Source organism: Pelophylax lessonae (assembly GCF_965119305.1).
Source record: "Pelophylax lessonae genome assembly, chromosome: 6".
NCBI classification, from domain to species: domain Eukaryota; kingdom Metazoa; phylum Chordata; class Amphibia; order Anura; family Ranidae; genus Pelophylax; species Pelophylax lessonae.
In genome coordinates this window covers 204,411,981-204,425,401 of record NC_138773.1, presented here as the reverse complement: position 1 = coordinate 204,425,401, position 13,421 = coordinate 204,411,981, and the positions used below count along the sequence as shown (strand labels likewise).

Here is a 13,421-nt window from a genome sequence, read left to right as displayed (position 1 = left end):
GTGATTTTTCGTAATTTTTCCAACAAAATGGCATTTTAAAGACCGCTGGCAAATACTGCGTGACAAAAAATATTGCAATGACCGCCATTTCATTCTCCAGAGTCTTTGCTAAAAAAATATATATAATGTTTGGGGGTTCTAAGTAGTTTTCTAAGAAAAAAAAATGATTTTAACTTGTAAACAAAAAGTGTCAGAAATAGGCCTGGGGCTTAAGTGGTTAAAGTGGCTGTAAAGTCTCAACGTTTTTCAACTTAATGCATTCTCTGTGCTGCAAGTCCCCCCCAGACCCCCCCCCCCTTTTTCTGATCTAAACCTGATCCAGCATTGTGCAGGAGCGCAGTGGCTCCAGCCGCTGTCTCTCTCCTTATTGGACAGATTGGTAGCAGCAAGAGCCATTGTGTATAGAAACACACAGGCTACAACAAAATGGCGGCAACACAAGGCGTACCGGGACCCAGAAGGGAGATCTGGCCTCAAGGACAGATCCAGGCAGGACAGGGGGCCCTGGCAGGAGCCCCCACCAGGTACAAACCCCCCAATTCTGCACATTCGATCCCCATCGGCAGTTAGCGCCTTGCCCCATCCCAGGAAAGTGGCCAGACCACCCAAATAGCCCCAGCATGGAGGGGGGGGGTGCAGGAGGGAACCCGGGGGTCCGACCGTCCCAAGGAGGGGCCAATGTCTACCCCAAAACCCTCCAGGGGGAAAGAGGGGACAGCTACTCACCATACCAGACGGGCACCTCCAGACAGAAACCCACTCTATCAAAATGGGACTGCGACTCGGGCTAAGACCTGGTTGTGTGCGACCTCGCGAGGGGTATAACTCACAGGCCAGTGGGGCTATGTTGCGGCCAACCTAGCGCAGAGCTGAGGTCTTTGCGCGCTCGCTGGCCAGACTGGGTTGTCTAGATGATCCAGTCCGGCAGTTGATTGTAGATCTCACAGGAAATAGGTCCTTACACCTGACTAGGCAGAAAAAAACTCAGTGGCTACAGCAGAGAGAGGGAGTATACCCCTAGGACTGCCCATGAGTGTTGCCAGAATTATTTTCTGCCTAGTGTCCAACTCCTGTAGGGGGCAGTATAACCCAATGGTTAAGAATAGCAGGAGCTGTGTCTGTCAATGAACGAAAGAGAAAAGAAGGTTTACAACCCCTTTTATTAGGCAGTAACCTGGAGCTTACACAGAGATGAAGACCTTTCCCTCTACCACCCAGCACATGACAGCCCTGGGTAACTGAGCAGTGAATAACTAGGCACCAGCCACCAGAACTATCAGAAGAAGGGAAAGGAAGAAGGAGAAATGGGAATAAGACTTTGTTCACAGTTGCTCAAATTACTGACTTTTACCAACTGTGCCCATAGCGTACCCGGAATCTGACTCTTGTTAAAAAGAGAGTTAAAAACATTTCCTAGTTGCCCTATGTGCATTTCACCGGTGTTAACGCACCTGGTGCCTAGATTTTTTTGGGCTCCTGCCAATCCCCCCAGAACCTAGGTATTATTAAACCTTTGCCCCTGTGTGCGAGTGTTCAAAAACGGGTCTTCACATGGAAGCAGGACACCTGCTCCTGTGGTGTTCGCCACTGTCTGAGTATTGTTATTTTGTGTGTGGTTTGATCTTGTCTTTGTTCTCAGTGTTTTCCCTCTGGCTGTGCAGTTCTAATCCCTTTGGTTTTTGTCAGTGGATCCCTTCATTCCCTATTGCTGTGTGTTTCTTTCTCAGCATAGCTTCTATGTTATTTGCCTGCAGTCCTTTCTAGCTTGCTGTGTCTCTCTCGCTACACAGTTGCTCAGCATCCCTCTCTCTCTCCTGTGCCTTACCCTTGCTGCCTGCATCCCCCCCTGGCCTCCCTTCCTAGCTAGCTGTGGTAGGTTTCTTGGTTCCTAGTCTCCTGTGCATACCCATGTCCTTCCAGCAGTCTTTGTAGCACTGTGCCCACATGGGTGAGCTAGAGAGCTGCAATTTGGGGGCTGCCTTGCAGTGCAAAATCCACACTTCCAGTGGCTCTGGTGAAGACCAGGTGGTTAATTAGATCCCGCGACTCTGGCACACCTGTTTGCATGCGGCCACACCGCTCCTGCATTTGTGAGGATCGGTACTTGGGTACACCTGTTTAGTTGCTCCTTGGCTGCTAGATTTTGAGTTTACAGTCCCAGGTGGTCTTACCCTCTTAGCGTGAGAGGGGTTGTAGTTCTCAATGGAGCACAAATGTGGTGACATTAAAGGTTTGCAATTATGTTAGACAATTAAAGATAAAATACAATCCATCTTATTTACCTAAATCCTTGAAGCTCATCTACAGACATTCTACTTTCATGACTAATAGGGTCGCTCTTTCGTTCTTCTGTGGCCAATGGATCTGAAGACTAAATACATAACAGCAATTGATTGTAAATGTCTTACTATATTTGATCACAAAGTAGTAGATAAAAGAAAGGGAAACACATTAAGAGCAAACTCCAGGCAGTGTTGTGTTCTCAATCTCTTACCTTTTAGTCCTATAATCCAGAAAAGGAGGTAAGCGACAGCTCTGTGCAGCAGGTAAGTATAACATTTATTTTTTTAATAAATAATATCCTTTACAACTATTTTAAGACCCCTATTTACTTCCCCCTTTTCTATTATACATCCACAATGCATAGTCCTTGAGAGATTTATTAGATAAACAACCAGATCAGGTACGGAATTCCCAATCCCATACTATGATTACAGTGGATAAAATGAGGTAGACATACTAGACAGCATTGCTTTACACAAAAGAGGTAGTCTTTGCCGCACCTCTGAACTCTGATCCATGGTGAATTGCCTTTCAGAAGGTGGATGACAGGAAGCTGGAAGGCAATATATTTCCACTTTACCACCTGTTTTAACCACAAAGAGCCCTCAGCCTCACCTTGCCACACAGGATGGCTGTGCTGCCTTATTCACTTGAATGGGTAGTATTTATCGGCTGTACTGCCCACCGAAAAGGGGGTACCAATTTTGCTGTGGCCTCTGGGTTAGGTTAAGAAGGGGAGTAAAACTGTGGTTCAGTTCCGTAAAATCCTTTTCTCTGAAGTCCATTGACAGACGCAGCTCTTATGCTTCTTGTACCATTTGGTTATGCTGCCCCCTACAGGAGTAGTACTAGGCAGGAAAAAAAAAAGTTTACCACGCCTACGGGGGCTGTCCCTATAGGCATAACGCCAAAACACCCTGCTCCAGCATACCAGTTTTGTTGCAAGCAGTGAGAAGACACAAACCATCCCCATATCAGAGGGGATGGACTTCAGGGAAAAGGATTTTACGGTAAGATCTTGCAAAAATCCAGTTTTCTCCATCGTCCATTGATAGATGCAGCTCTTATGCGTATTATACCATTGTGACGTCCCAAAGCAGTGTAGGCATGAGGGGTGGGAAGAACGCAAACTAAATAGTTAATGTAAACTCCAAAAGGCTAAACTTAGCCAACTAGGGAGCTCACCCAGGAAAGAAAAAACCTCTCAAGAGAAACAAACAAGTCTCTTTTAACAGGATGCATCCATAGATGCCTACAAATCTACCTTGTAGAACTTTGTAAATGTGTGCACAGACGACCAAGTCGCCGCTTTACAAACTTGCACTACTGAGGCCTGATGGCGAAAAGCCCAAGAGGCACTCAGCGCTCTAGTAGAATGCCCCTTCACAGTGAAAGGCGGAACCTTACCCTTTATTGAATAAGCCTGAACCACCATCTGCCTAATCCATCTGGATATAGTCGCAGCCGACGCAGCCAAACCTTTACGAGATCCCTTAGTAAGGACAAAAAGAGCATCTGATTTCCTAAAAGACTCAGCGACCATCAGGTAAACCCTGATTGCCCAAACCACATACAGAGTGCAAATCAATTTCCTTGGGATGCTTAGGCTTAGGACAGAGCGAAGGCAACACAATGTCTTCATTTAGATGGAAATCAGACATCACCTTAGGGAGAAAAGACGGATTAGGTCAAAGTACCGCTTAATCCCTGTGGCCCACCAAATAAGGCGGACAGGACATCACCGCCAATTCAGACACTCTGCGGGCAGAAGTAATTGCCACCAGAAAAGCAACCTTCTGGGATAAAGAAAGCAGAGAAATCTCCCTAATGTTTTCAAAAGAAGACTTTTGAAAAACAGACAAAACCAGATTGAGATCCCACGGAGGCAACGGGGATCTCCTCGAGGGAGCCAGATGACGCACCCCATGAATAAAAGTGCGAATCAAGGCATTAGCAGCCAACTGACGTTGGAAGTAAATAGCCCAAGGCCGACACTTGGCCTTAATAGTGCCCAAGGCCAACTGCTGCTCAACCCCTTTTTGTAAAAAGGCCAAAACATTAGCTAAAGAAAACAAGCAAGGGTGCAGCTTCAGCGATTCACACCATGAAATGTACGATTTCCATGTACGATAATAAATCTTCCTAGAAGTCGCCTTTCTAGCCTTCAACAAGGTAGGAATCACAGATTAAGAGAGGCCCCTATCTCTCAACACCTGCCCTTCAACGGCCATGCCGTTAAAGCCAGCGACCGTAAAGAAGGATGGAAGTCTCCACGGAGGATCGGCGACCAATTTTATTAGGTCTGTGCACCAAGACCGACTGGGCCAGTCAGGGGCCACCAGAACGACCAGATACTGGCTCCAAGGAGCCTCCAAGGAGCCACCAAGGCGTCTGTGGCTTCAGCCAGAGGATCCCGAGACCTAGCCACAAACCTCTGGACTGGTTTGCTGAGGCGAGCCGCAAACAGGTCTACCTCCGGAGTTCCCCACCGGACAAACAGTAGATGAAACACCTTTGAATGAAGGGACCAGCACCTGACGACTCAGGTAATCCGCTTGCTAATTCTCCACACCCGGAATGTGGACTGCGGAAAGAGCCAGAACATTGTCTACCGCCCATACCAGAATCTCTGCCACCTCCTTGGCTGCCAGGACACACTTGGTGCCCCTTGATGTAAGCCACAGCATTGTCCGATTGGATCCGAACCGGAGAACCGCATAGCCAATTGGTACAGTGGATCAAGCAAGGCGTGATTGCTCTGAGCTCCAGAATATTGATCGGTAAGAAAGACTCCTCTGTTGACCAGGTCCCCTGGGCACAGAGTTTCCCCACTACTCCACCCCAGCATGACAGGCTGGCGTCCGTGGCGACCACCCTCCAAAACAGTGGTAGAAAGGACTTGCCCTGACACAATGCTGGCAACTGGATCCACCAAGATAGAGCAGACCTCATGAGTCTGCTCAAGCGTATCATTTTGCCTAAAGACTGTGGATCCCTGTTCCATTGGGCAGGTCTTGAGTGAGACGGAACCGCCTTGAAGGTTGATACCATCAGACCCAGGGCTCTCATGCAAGTCCTTAGTGAGGACAGATCGGTTTTCAACAGCAACCAGATCACTCCCTGCAACTTCTGAAGTTTTACCAGGTGAAAAAAATTGAATTTTTGTAAAATCTTACCGTAAAATTCCTTACTCTGAGTCCTCCGACAGTCGCCGCCCCTCAAAGTCTTCACCAATGGGATGTCCCAAAGCAGTGTAGACATGAGGGGTGGGAGACACAACCGCATAAAAAGGCAACGCAGTACCCACATCAGAGAAAGGAACCTTACACGCACAGTAAGAGAACCTTCTGGGCAACACACAAAAAGGCTCAACAGGAGCAACAGCCCAGGAAAGCAAATAACCCAGGGGATAAACAACCCCAACAGCCAGGGACCCACAAAAAAACAAGGGTCCCCTATGGCACTGCCGCACAGAGAACTTTGCGGCCAAAGGAGGCATCAGCTGATGCCAGAACATCAATCTTATAGAATTTGGAAAAGGTGTGCACTGATGACCAAGTCGCAGCCTTGCACACCTGGGCCACCGAAGCCTGATGCCGGTAGGCCCAGGACGTACTCGTCGATCTGGTAGAATGCGCCTTAACAGGGAAGGGTGGAACCCGTTCCTTCAAAGCATAGGCCTGGACAATCGTCTGTCTGATACATTCGGCAATGGTCGCCGCAGACGCCGCCATGCCCTTCCGAGGTCCCTCAGGAAGGACAAAGAGGGAATCCGATTTCCGAAAGGATTCAGTGGAGGACAGGTAAACCTTGATTGCCCGGACAACATCCAAGGAATGCAAGGCAACCTCCTTAGGATGCTTAGGCGTCGCACAGAGCGAAGGCAAAACAACGTCCTTATTAAGGTGAAAGTCAGACACCACCTTAGGGAGAATTGACGAGTTAGGTCGCAAGACCACCTTATCTTTATGAACCTCCCTCCGGGGAGGGGCCAAATGTCGCACACCTTGAATGAAGGTGCGAATTAAGGAATGAGACGCCACAGGGCATCGAAAAAGAACAGCCAGTGCAGATACCTGGCCCTTTATCGTGGCCAGCGCCAGTCCACACCAGACTGTAGGAAAGCCAACACTCTCGTCACCGAGTAGGAGCGAGGAGAAAACCCCCTGAACTCACACCAGGCAAAATAAGCTTTCCAGGTACGGTAATAAATTTTACCAGACGAGGCTTTTCTAGCCTTGATTAAGGAAGGAATGACCTCTGGGGAGAGACCCCTGTCTCTCAGGACCTGGCTTTCAACAGACAGGCCGTTAAAACCAGCGACTGTAAAGCAGGATGGAATATATGCAAAAGTGGACCTATGCGCTACCAGAGGAGAAAAAGGAAACGGATAAAGAGAAGGAAATGAAGATATGCGAATGCGGAGCACCAGAAATCTGCAGCTAATTCTGTAGTGTCACCACATACAATAAAATGTATATAAAGAGATAAAATCAGCGCAGACACTCTAGAGTTAGTGAACCATATACTAGATAATAAATATCAATCTTCACAAATGTGCCAAAGTGAACGTGAATCAATATATATATAAATATCCTCTATATTTATATATATTGATTCACGTTCACTTTGGCACCTTCAGCACATTTGTGAAGATTGATATTTATTATCTAGTATATGGTTCAACAAATTCTAGAGTGTCTGCGCTGATTTTATCTCTTTATTTACATTTTTAAAGCAGGATGGAAGATCGGTCCCTGAGACAGTAGATCTTCCCGCATTGGCAGCCGCCAAGGAGGCGCCACTGCCAGGTGAACAACGTCGGCGTACCAGGACCGGCGTGGCCAGTCCTGTGCTACCAGAATCACCAAGTTCGGTTCCGAGGCCAACCTGCGAAGGAACCTGGATAACAACTGAATCGGAGGAAAGGCATAAATCAGACGATACTGATGCCAAGGCGCCACCAACGCATCCGAGGCGTCCGCCCGAGGATCGCGCGTTCTTGCCACGAACCTTTCCACCTTGTGGTTTAGCCGAGACGCGAAAAGATCCACGTCCGGGGATACCCACTTCGCACACAGCATTTGGAAAACCTCCGGGTGCAGGGACCATTCCCTCTGGTCCAGGGTCTGGCGGCTCAGATAGTCAGCCTGCCAATTCTCCACACCCGGAATGTGAACTGCTGAAATCGCCGGGACATGAGTCTCGGCCCAAGACAGAATGTCGGTCACCTCCCGGGCTGCCCGGGCACTCCTGGTGCCCCCTTGGTGGTTGATGTAAGCCACCACGGTAGCATTGTCCGTCTGTACCCGAACAGGACAGCCCCGAAGTCGATCCGACCATTGGAAGAGACAAAGTTTTATCGCTCTCAATTCCAACACATTGATCGGAAGGGAGGATTCCTCCCCCGACCAAGTGCCCTGGGCAGACAGGTTGCCCAGGACTCCACCTCAGCCCGACAGGCTGGCATCCGTGGTAATCACCGTCCACAGTAACGGACGGAAAGATTTGTCTTCCGACACTGCCGGGGACTGGAGCCACCACAGAAGATCCATTCTGGTACGGCGACTCAATGAGACACTCAGATCCAAGGACTGAGGTAGTCTGTCCCACCTGGCCAGGATCTCCGCTTGAAGAGACCGTGTGTGAAACTGAGCAAAGGGTATCGCCTCGAAGGCTGATACCATCAACCCCAGGGACCGCATGCAGGTCCTGAGCGACGAAGACGGATTGTCCCTGAGGGACCTGATCTCGTCCTGCAGGGTCCGGAGCTTGTCCTCCGGCAAGAACACCTTTGCCTGAGCAGAGTCCAGGATCATTCCCAGATAGGGAAGACGAACCGAAGGAGACAAGGTCGACTTCTGCACGCTGATGGTCCATCCGAACTCCTGGAGCGTCTGTACCGTGGTGGACAGATCACGCAGTAGGTTCTGGCTGACACTTGATCTTAAGAGGAGATCGTCCAGATACCCCAAGACCGCAATGCCCTGTGCCCTTAGCAGGCCCAGAACAGGCGCCAACACTTTGGTAAAGACCCTTGGAGCCGAAGCGAGACCGAAAGGCAACGCTACAAACTGATAGTGGTCCTCCGCGATTGCGAAATGAAGGTACCTCTGGTGACCCTCGAAAATGGGGATGTGCAGGTACGCATCCTTCAGGTCTATAGAGGCCAGGAATTCTCCTGGGCTCAGGGAGGCCACCACCGAACAGAGAGATTCCATACGGAACTTCCGAACGCGCACGAAGCGGTTCAGCGCTTTTAGGTCCAGAATAGGACGTACCTTGCCCTCCTTTCTGGGCACAGTGAACAGATTGGAATAAAACCTCCGAAACCTGTCCCGATGAGGCACCGGGACAATCACCCCCTGGGCAAGGAGGTCCTGCACCGCTTGATGCAGGTCCTGCAGGCGCCCCGGGGTCAAATGAAGATTTGAGGGAAAAAATCTGTCCGCTGGCCGGGAAAGGAATTCGATCTTGTATCCTGATCGAATGATTTCCTGAACCCACCTGTCCGGAATTCGGAGCAGCCAAGGTTGGAGGAAACGGCGCAAACGTCCACCCACCCCTGAAACGGGTGAGGGCGCCTCTTCAGGCAGAGGCGGATTGACCCGCCGTACCGGCATTGCCGGACTTTTGCTTGCCCGCCCAGGGCTTCTTCTGGCTACCTTGGCCCTTGAAGGGCTTGCCCTTGGTTTGATTCCGAAAGGCACGAAAGGACCCTTGATTGGGTCGAGAGGTGGAACCCCGCTTGCCATGAAAGGGGGTTCTGGGGCAGCATGGTGCTCTTACCTCCCGTGACACCCTTTACCAAGGTATCCAAGGCCTCGCCAAAAAGGCGAGAACCAGCATAAGGAAAATCAGCAACAGTTTTCCGTGATGTCTGGTCAGTCGACCAGCTCTTCAGCCAGGTCAGTCGACGGTTAAGCACCGCAACACTAGATAGGCATGCTACCAAAGGGGCCTCATTTAAGGCCGCATCGCACAAATACATGACTCCTTGGTGAATTTGATCCACCATAGCCAATGTGGCAAGGGGGGCAGAATCAGACGCGAGGTTGCATCTAAGCACCTTAGTCCAATCAGCCACCGCCTGAGCCACCAGAATGGACGCGAAAACAGGTTTGAGCAAGGAACCCACCGTGTAGGAATGGCGGGCTAGAGACTCCAACCTTCTGTCCGTGGCATCCTGAAAAACCGGGGTCTCCTCAGTAGGAATCAAGGTAGCCTTGTTTAAGACGGCCACAGTGTGATCCACTTGTGGAGGGGCACACAATCGCGATTCCGTAGCCGGCGCAAAGGGACAAAGCAGTTTAAACCGACTAGGAACCATGAATGGACATTTTAAAGTGCGCCACAGTTCATTCACAGTGTAATGAAACTCAGCGGGGCATGGAAAAACCTGCGCTGACTTGCGGGTCCTATGTGTACCAAAAGAGGACACAATGCCCGGAGGACTGGGCTCATCCTCCAAGTGTAGTGTTTCTTTTACAGAAACAATCAACTCATCCATGGTCGCGCGTTCTTCAGGCGACCCCGAGGGAGAAACATCAACCCCCTCCACCTCCGCCTCCCCCTCAGACCCCAGAGGGTCCAAGGATGAGCGAGACCCTGAAAAGGGCACGCCCGCCACCGCAGCCACATCACCATCTGAATCAGAGGAGATAGACAATCTGGGTCTTTTCCTAGCAGCACGTTCAGCCATCAGTACCTCCATTTTGGACACTAAAGACGCCACTACGGCGGCCAAGTAAGGTATAACAGGGGCCCCAGCAGGACTGGGGTCCCCCACCAGAGCTGGAGGAAATTTGCTGTCCTGAGAATCCATTGCCCAAGTTAGAAAAAAACAACAGTGCAATAAAAGGTACTGGCCCTTTAATACCGCTGCGGAGTGCGCAGCCCACCACTATATGTACAGTGACTAAAGACCCCCAAAAGGAGAAGAAACTGAGCCAGCAATGACAAAACAGAAAGTTATGGAAGAGACAGTCTGCAGAGCCCCACAGAGTGTTACCACACCGATCGCTGCTTCAGAGGAAAAGGAAGTGAGGTCAAAAGAGGCTGAACTATAAGCTGCAATAACCCAGGGAAAATGGCTGCCTATAGAACTGAATGGGAGGCTTCGGGAAAATGGCCGCCGAACATGTGCTCGGAACGATCGGTCTGCCACACGCAAGATGTCGTCGGATGGCGCCAAAACAGCATGTAATGTAGCCCACAGTGAAGCCAGACATGCATGCCCATAGTAAAAATGACGGACTGAACGGTTTTTCCCCGCTGCGGCCGCCACACACATCGTCTGCACCCCCAGAAAAAAACATCGAAGTGACACAGGGGAAGGGGCCCCCAACAATACACAGCACCGCAGCGCATGTACAAAAGACCCCCGCAGGGATTGCCACAGGGAGCCCCACACAGGCACAGACATGGGGGACACACAGCAACACAGGACTGCCACCCCAGACAGAGGCCCCACACAGAAGTACTTACCTGTACCAGATGGCGTGGGGTGCCTCTAAGAACGGAAAGCTGCTGTCCTCATCTGACAGGGAATGCCGTTTGCCAAGGACAGAACACTGCAGCACCGCAGATGTGTCCAGTGAGGTAGCCACCTCACAGGCTGCATCCCTGCTGCGAGCAGGGATGGGTCGTTCATAATGCCAGGACGAACACAGGGCTGAACGCTCAATGGCGGGCTGGGGGTCCCTCTGACCCTCTGCCCTGGAGAACCAGGGCGGTCAGTCCGAATCCCAGCTCCGCAAGAATCCATCTTCATCCGAAGATCCGACTAAAACTAAAGCTGACAAAATAAACAGCTAGTAAATCAAAAAAAAAAAAAAAAAACTGACATTTTAAAAGAAAATCAAATAAAAGAGATCAGAAAGGCTGAGACTGTAGTCCCAGCACAGGGAAAGCCTAACTACTCCTGACGCTAGGCAGAAACAAACTGAGTTGGGAGGGTCACTGCAGGGGGGTATTGACCAGTGGGACAGCCCCCATGGGTGTGTCTATGCAAATGCTTTTGTTCTTTTGACTAAGTCTTCTGCCTAGCTACTCCTGCGGAGCGGAAGTCAATACCCAATAGTGATGACTTAGAGGAGGCGGCGACTGTCGGAGGACGTAAGTGAAACTTTCTTTTGGGGAAGGAGAGTACTCTTACCCTCAGGGATTTCCTGTATGTACTTTTGCAAGGAGGAACAAAACAGATGTTTACCTTCAAAGGGTAAATGCTCAAGGCATATTTTGCAGGAGACTTTAGTTGACCAGCATTTAGGCCAGAGAATCCTGTGCATATGCACAGAAAGAAGGCTCATCTCATAAACTTGGTGAAGTGTGTCTGCCGAGCCAATCACGCAGTAGCGTAAGGCAGGAGTCAAATGTTCCAGCTAAGTATGACATGGCAGGACTCGCTAGGACAAAGAAAGCCTCAAGAAGGGCCTCAAACCGCTTATCAGATTTTTGAACTCATTATTATTCTCCCCAGATGCCACATGGATCACATTAGGGTAGGAAATGGCTAGATCTATCACAGGAACTGTTTACTTTCTAAGGAAACATTCCTCAATTGGATATTATTGAGTGAAACTTTTAGAAAGAGAAAAAAAAACAAACAATCTTCTCTAGATGAAAATAGTTTTCAATAAAGGACAGGCTCAACCAGCATGCAAACCAGGAAAGGCCTTAGCTGGTTTAGGGAAAATTGGGGACCCAATACTAGACAGCTTAGATGGGCGGACTCAGGCTGATCCCATGCCAAACAAGAGTGTACCGCTTCAATCAACATTTGAATGTGCCCAGTCACAGATCTAGATGTTATGCCATCAGCATCCTGCATGCAAAAAAGAGGCAAAGGAGAAGGACAAATTGGTGAAAGTGCTATCAACCCCCGCCTGTCCTGGGGCCACTCAAAGGGGGACTGCAATCCAAACATACCCTAAATGGGGAAAACAAATGGGCATCCCGAAATTAACAATTAACAATTAAAAATTAATTTGTTCATAAATGATCTAGAGGAGGGGATATCGAGTACAATCTCAGTATTTGCAGATGATACTAAACTAGGCATGCCAATATCTTCTATGCAGGATGTGGAAACCTTGCAAGCAGACCTGAACAAAATTATGGGGTGGGCAACTACATGGCAGATGAGGTTTAATGTTGATAAATGTAAAGTAATGCACTTGGGGGCCAGAAACCAGAAAGCAAGCTACTCACTGGGGGGGGGGGGGAACCTCTGGGTGAGTCTAGGATGGAAAAGGACTTGGGGGTACTGGTAGACAACAAGCTTGGCAGTGGCATGCAATGCCAAGCCGCCGCAAGCAAAGCCAACAGAATACTGGGATGTATAAAAAAGGGGATTCACTCCAGAAATAGATTATTCTCCCACTCTACAAGACTCTGGTCCGGCCACATCTGGAGTATGCTGTCCAGTTCTGGGCACCAGTCCTCAGGAAGGATGTGCTGGAATTGGAGAAAGTCCAGAGAAGGGCAACAAAAATAATTAGGGGAATTGAGGACATCAGCTATGAGGAAAGACTACAAGCACTGAACCTTTTCTCTCTGGAGAAAAGACGATTGAGGGGGGATATTATATCAATGTACAAATACTGTACTGGTGACCCGAGCATAAGGAACAAACTATTCAGAGAAAGGAGATACAATAAGACACGTGGCCACTCACTAAAACTAGAGGAAAGGCGGTTTAACCTTAAAGTGCGTAAGGGGTTCTTCACTGTAAGAGCAGTAAGGATGTGGAATTCTCTTCCACAAGCAGTCGTATCAGCAGGGAGCATCGATAGTTTCAAAAAACTATTAGATGGACACCTTAAAGACCACAACATACAGGGGTATACAATGTACGGTTAAAAGCAAACACACACACATCATAGGTTGAACTGGATGGACTGATGTCTTTTGTCAACCTTACTAACTATGTAACTATGTAACATTTAAAGGGCTTTCATCTGCAGGAAAAAACCCCGCAGGGGTCTTGAGAGAATGAGCTCTGCAAAGAGACATACCATGGCTATGGACCTGTAAGTCACCCTGTGACCAACTCCAAGTGCTGCGCTACATGGCAAGTGGAATGCAGACAGCAGGATCCAACTCATGTCAGCAACATTAGAGGCTGTGCCAGCATC

The 13,421-nt window shown here is 49.3% G+C and overlaps 1 protein-coding gene across 1 annotated transcript in view; it reads right to left on the bottom strand.

Annotated features, from left to right (window-relative positions):
- The window catches only part of SGO2 (shugoshin 2), a gene marked incomplete at its 3' end in the record, with an annotated part of 107,873 nt that overhangs the window by 59,801 nt on the left and 34,651 nt on the right, over positions 1 to 13,421 (bottom strand). Inside the window, exon 5 of the mRNA XM_082260579.1 lies at positions 2,283 to 2,371. Coding sequence (XP_082116705.1) covers positions 2,283 to 2,371 — 89 coding nt within the window. The remainder of the gene's footprint in view (positions 1 to 2,282; positions 2,372 to 13,421) is intronic.